General features: G+C 31.6%; 1 protein-coding gene across 1 annotated transcript; it reads left to right on the top strand.

Annotated features, from left to right (window-relative positions):
• On the top strand, positions 1 to 5,865 carry HELRODRAFT_138065 (hypothetical protein; the record flags this gene model as incomplete). The annotated part of the gene is made up of 3 exons (XM_009021330.1): positions 1 to 50; positions 4,417 to 4,562; positions 5,810 to 5,865. Coding segments are annotated over 3 exons (252 nt in total), but the record flags the coding sequence as incomplete, so codon positions are not given.
• Between the last annotated feature and the right edge of the window lie 1,172 nt (positions 5,866 to 7,037).

Below are 7,037 nucleotides of genomic sequence, written 5' to 3'. Positions count from 1 at the left end.
AAGGCACAGAGGGAGAAGGTGAGGAGGCAGCAGAACAATGCCAGGGAAAGGTCGGTTACTCCTTGCATGCTACCCCTCAATCCACTTGCTTCTTATTTTTAAGTCTTTCAACAATTCTATATTTTAATATAACCATTGATGATTTGTATAAATTTTATTAAGTAAATCGCTTTTTTAATATTAAGAAATAATTATAAAATTGTATTTAAACTTTAAAATTCTCCAGTACAATTTATATTTAAGTAAATTCAATGCAATATTTGTTAATTATGATGATTATTTTTAAAGCATTAATTTTAATAGCTTCACACATTAAGACACCAAACATTCAAACTTAAAATTGAAGATGAACAGCGAAAACTTCTGAACGATTTCAAATTTTTTCAAAAATTTTTTTTTCTCTCCAACTGAACGCGCGTACGCACATCGCATGCATCTTGCATACATACAAACGCTACAGCACAACAACAGTCATTTCATTAAAGTTTGAAATTGTTGTTCAAGTTGTGTTGATGAGGATATGACAGCCAACAAAAGCCTTCTTGAATTTAATTACAGTACATTGCAATGTGTTGTAAAGTCGAATGCATGAGTTGTTTCTGAATAACAATCACAATAATAACAATATAGCTATGAGGTTATTTAATTTTCTTAAATGTTTCTTCAGGCATCAATTAAGTTTTGGTATGTTAATTGTTATAACTGTCTTAGTAAATGGATAAAGGATTAACATTATAAAAATAATTATTATTATTGTGCTTGATTTTTTTAATTATTATTTTACATGTTTTCATAATTGCGCACCCCAATCAAACCATATTGTAGTATCTAAACGAACCTGCTAAGTAGACTGAGATTTGTTAGATGAATGTGAATAAGCTGCCTGCTCAGTTTATAGGACAGTGAATGTTGGATGAGAAGTTTTGTTAATAGTTCATTCATTGGAATCTTTAGCTACGTAGTGCCATACTATGTTTTCATGCTTTACCTGAAGATTTAGATTGAAATGTATGAAGCTATTTAAGCAGTAGCTATTTACGTCCAATAAAGTCACTTACTCTTTGGTATTAATCCTAAGTTAAACTTTATTAAATAAAGATCAGTCAGTGAGACCCACTGAATGGTGAGTTGAGTTGCTGAGAAGTTACATAATTAAAATTTAATGATCCATGGGCATCTTTTCCACATTGTTCAAATTATTCATCACTCTCTCTCTCTCTCTCTCTCTCTCTCTCTATATATATATATATATATATATATATATATATATATATATATATATATATATAGTGCAAGAATGTTGGATTTTATACTATGATGGCTTACGTAAAAACTGTTAATTCAACATATTAAATGCTGGAAAAATTATTTGATGTTGACGTAAAATATTAACTCTGGAAGAATATTATTTGCAGAGTTAAATAATTTTTCCTTCATTATTTGCTTACATGTCGGTTTGTCTGTCTGCGTCAACTTGAATGGTTAATTTTCCGCATATTATTAACGTGATTATCTTTTTTATGAATGAATGATGCAAAGTGTATCTCACAATATGCACATTGCACAATCATCTTGTTTGTTCCGATAATGTTATATTAATGTCATGCGAATGAAAGCTCTCAAGCGCATAATTACGAAATGATTGTTTCAACTAAACTTATTTTACTAACTCAGCACATTGAATTGATCAATTTTTAAAATATATCACCTGTGGTGGAATCACTGTCTGCAGTCAGTTTTTACGAGTAACAACTTTCTTCATTCTGTATGCAGGCATATGCAATGCGTTGGTTAATATATATATATATATATATATATATATATATATATATATATATATATATATATATATACGCAAATACATGCAAGGTTTCAATTATATTTAATCACGTCGCTCTTGAGTGAATGAGAGTCACACGTCTGTCAACGTCGACTTACCAACTCAAAATATGTAACCGCCTTCATCAGCATCAACTTTGACCCCATCATGACATCAACATATCATCATCGTCAACAACTGCAGTAGCAGCAAGACCAGTAAAAACAACATTGTTATTTAATTAGGTTGCGCGTGAAGGATATAAATGAAGCAATAAAGGAGCTGGGCCAAATGATTTCATTGCACACTGGCTCCAGCCAGCCTATGACGAGGTTGATGATTGTCCAGGAGGCCGTTAATGTCATCACATCTCTCGAGCAGCAGCTCAGAGGTACCAAACTACAAACAAACACGAATAATTACTTCATCTCAAAACATCACTAACTTACGTAAATCATCGCCAGTTACTGTAACAAATTGTTAGATAGTAATGAATGCTAGTACACTTGTGCTCGATAGAACTTTTAAAGATCTTATACCGTTCTCATCTTGTATGAAGTCACAATCGTTTTGCATTGCTATTACTTCTCTACTAACAACATTGAATGTTATCATTATGATTTATTACCCTATTTAGTATTTTGCCTGATGAAAGATTTCTTTTATTTTCTATCTAAAAATAGTTTAGGAATGTTGGTTAGCTATGCCGATATCACCGCTTATGGAGCACGTTGTTCGACAGTCAATTTCTAATTCTCTCACAACCTTCTGTACATAAAAACAAAGAAACACTTCATTTTAATTATTATTTTTAATTTATTTTTATTTATTTGATTTCAAATTATGAATTCATGTACGTTGTACGTTGGCGGAATGGCATTTATATTACTGCATGGCATTTGTACCACTGCATGGTAGCTCGTTGTCTGAATAATTAACGCGGAATATGTTTTTTTGTTGTTGCTTGCTACTATGTTATTTAAGTGTGCATGCAACCAGCAACATGCTTGTTTGTCATTGCAGTCCGATTTTTATGATCCATTATTATTATTATCATTTTTACTGTAGGTTATTAATAACAAATTATTGTTATAATTGCTTTTTTTTATTTAAGTACTGTTGTTTTGTAGTTTTTTAAATGTTATATATTGTTGTTCTTGATGTCATTTTGTTGTTGTGGCGGGTAATTCATGTTGCACACATTTCTTTTTTTGTTGATGTCTCTCGCGCTATTTCTTGTACTGATTGAATGTCAGGCTAATTAGATGTGGATGTTTAATGTGCTGGATCGTACCGTTGCTCAAGGTTGTTGTTTTCAATGAATGAAAGAATGAATGAATGAATAAATATATGATTGAATGAATGTATAAAAAAGCAAACGATTGATCAGTCAACAACACACGTTTAGACGACATTTTCTCCGAGATCGGGGGTTGCCGTTTGGCTACCTATGATGAAACCGAAATACCCCTCGACGTCATTCCATCATAAGTAATTTATTTGGCTAATTTTTACGCAGAACGCCCTTCCTTACGCAACCACAGTTATAAGCGGTGGGCCTAGCCTTTGATGATCCAACATCACTCACAAGGCAGTGAGGGTCAGTTTAATGTCATAACCAGGACATGAAAAACGATTAATTAGTCAATTAATGGATTATTAGTTGATGTTTGCATATACAAGTTTTGGCAGTCTTTTTAGTTTTTAAAGATAAGGACAATAAGACAATTATATTGGCGCTAATGAATTTTCCAGATGTATTAATAACATTGGTTTGGAATTGATAATCGTCTATATCTGGACATATGCAGGACGAACTTGTCTAATGTCAACGAACTTTACCTAACCGACCCGCAATTAAATCAAACAAACAAACCCTAAATATCAATATAAATTTAAGTTCATTTTTTATGTCATAAAAACGTTTAATTTACTATAATTTTTATATTTCCGATGTAGCTTTACAGAATGTTCGCCAGTAAACGTTCGCTATCTTTTCACAAATCGCCGTGATAGGAAGAACGTTAATTAACATAATGTTTTATGTAACTCGCAGTTTTACTTTTAAATACCTAAATTTTGTCATCATTGATTGATTTATTTATTAGCATTGATTACTTACTAACATTTATTATCGATAATTAATTACTAGAATATTTTTTAATTATACTGATTTGTAAGTAGTAGTTTTTAAGTATTTTTATTTACTTCTCAGGCTTTGTTGGCTGTTTATCATATTTGTATGCATGCCTCTATCTTAATCTTAATAGCTGCAGTCAGTTTATTGGTGCAGATTTAAAGAAAAAAAATTTTATTGTATCTGTTTGTTTTCATGAAATGCGTATAAATTTACGAAGAACGTCTACTTCTTATAATGTGCAATTGTAGATTATGCATGGTGCCTTCACAATGATCAACTTTGCCACAGTAAGAAAATTTGTAAAAATTTAGCACAAATAAAATTTCAAATTTTTTGATTTTTCTAAAATCGACCTACTTAAATCAGCCAACTTGTTTCAAGCAGCTATCCACCAAACGAATTTCAATAAGTTTGAGAAGCTGCCATTACTTAATGAAAACACAACCAAACAATGCAGAGTCCGTGTGAGGGATATAAACGGGGCATTCAAGGAGTTAGGCAAAATGGTCACCATGCATTTGAGACTTGACAAACCGCAGACTAAACTAGGTGTCTTACAAAATGCAGTCTCACTAATCACTGCACTCGAGCAGCAAGTTAGAGGTACTTAACTGGAACCATCCATCTTTATGTGTTCGGTGTCTTCCTACATGTTTTCTTCATGTTCGTGTCCATTGTAGCGGTTACAAACAGCAAGCAATGCACGAGAGCATATGATTATGCAACAACCATTTGTGACCGCTACAATGCTATGTGATTCTTTGTTGTCGTGTTTTTTGCTGTTGTTTGTTTTGAATTATTCGCCTCCACCAATGTACGACCGATGCACGCTGGGATGTCAAAGCGAGGGTTAGAGATTTAAATGCGGCCTTCCGCGAGCTGGGTCGCATGTGCTCCGTGCACGACCGCCCCGCCGACAACAAATCATGCACCAAGCTCTCCATTCTCCATCAAGCCCTCTCCGTTATTAGAAACCTGCACGAACAACTTGCAAGTAGTATTTGGAGGAAACTTTCACCTCACTCTTTCAAGTTTTCACTCTTTCAAGTCATTTCTATGCATCAGAATTTAATTCTCAAGTTTATATATATTCCATTTGAATAACTGCGAATTTCATTTTCAAAGTTTCTTTAAAAGTTGTGCTTAAGATTTGGCGGGTTGTCTTGAAATGATTTTAAAGAGGTAATAAATAAAGAATTTAGATTAGCGTATCTATATTAGTTCATTTGTCTTTAAAATTTTTGCAACATGTTATGTTAAACAAAAGTGAACAAGGCAGGCTTAATGAAGCATCGTTAGGATTTCATTTAACATTATTTAATTAAAAATCTCTGAGCTTATCTTCCTGGCTCTTGGTGGAGGTGACAGTTTTGTTTGTTTTTTCATGTGTCTGTGTGTCTATATGTTTGTGTCTTCGTGCTTGGATGTCTATAAGTTTCTTGTTTGTGTGTTTGTTTGTATCTTTTAACGTTGCATGTTTGTTTTCCCATATGCTTGTTCCTTCATGTTAAAATTTTTTATTATCCATTTGCATGTAATTTAATGTATTATTGTTCATTTTCATTAACAACTGCATGGTAATTGATCAATCAAATACTAACCATCTGATTCAAAATTAATAAATTTTGAATTCTTTGATTGAAAAATAAATTTATTTATTGGAGGTTGATTGGTTTTTAAATTAATAATCCTTACTAATTAGTTAACTTTCCAGATTAAATAAATTTTAAGAATTAATTTATTATTGGCTAATGTAATTTATAACAAATAGTTAATTTTTTGCAACAAACTTGGTGATAGATTTTAAAATACCAACATCAACTTAAAACAACTTATGCACGCACGGACAGAGCGTAACTTAAACCCAAAAGCTGCATGTTTGAAGCGCAGAGAGGAGGAAAAGTTGGACGAAGTGCCGTCACGTTCCACTGTTCCATCGTTGAACTCTGACCTCAACCAGAGTAGCTCTTTAAATAATAACGTTCGAGATTCAGTGGCCATTGTGGGTTTTCCTTTTATTTTTATTTTTTAATATTTATAAGCATTTAAAATATTTTTTAAAATTTTGGAGTGTTTTTTCTGGTTCTGATATTTTTATTGTTAATGTTATTTTAGTTCTTCATTAAGGAAGCTCATTAAATTTAATGAAATAATGAAACAAGGCATAATTTAATTTGACGATGGTTTATTATTACAGAATTTTTTTAATATTAATATGTTAGGTTATGTTTTAACAAACACGCAAAATCCAAATAAAATTATGTGTAAAGTTAAAATATGATTGGAATAATTAACATAATAATAAATAGTTATAGCATGATTGAAATAATTAACATGATAATAAATTATTATGTTAAATAATATTATATTATTAAATTATATTAAATAATTATACCATGATTGAAATAATTAACAGTCGTTTGATGGTCATTCACCGTACGCCATGCACTCGAACAGTACCAACAACAACAGCAACAACAACAACATGTACCAGCAAGTTCCATCCATCAATCGGTGATGTCATCAGAAAAAAGAATGCATGGAAGGGTGGATGAAATGGAGGAAGAAAGAATGAAATGAGAAATGGATGGATGGAGAAAGATAGGAAGAATGGATGAGTAGAAGAATGATACAAGAGAATGGAATCGATTCACATAAGCATCAATTTTCATACAGCGCTCTTACTATTACTTTTTTAAATATTAATTTACAAACACACCTACAATCACTAATTAATTAGATTGCTGCTATTATTTGTAATAATAATAATAATAACATTAATAATAATAATTATGATGATATTTACTACAAATAATATCTACTATTTCTACAACAGCGAATACACTTATTTTTATTTCTGCTGCTATTAACGCTACCACAACAACCGCAACTACATCAACTACTACAGCTGCTACTACCACAACAACTGCTTTTACTGCTAGCTGGCGTAACATTTTCTCCGACAATTATATTTACTCACCTTTCACTATAACTATCAAACAAATCGCTTATTCATTTTATTTTCTCTTCATAATTTTGTAAACCATCATCAGTCATCATCTTATTCGTCATCATCAT

This window comes from Helobdella robusta (assembly GCF_000326865.2).
Source record: "Helobdella robusta unplaced genomic scaffold HELROscaffold_3, whole genome shotgun sequence".
Taxonomy (NCBI): Eukaryota; Metazoa; Annelida; class Clitellata; order Rhynchobdellida; family Glossiphoniidae; genus Helobdella; species Helobdella robusta.
Note: the sequence above shows the minus strand (reverse complement) of the source record. Positions and strands in the feature narration are given on the sequence as shown.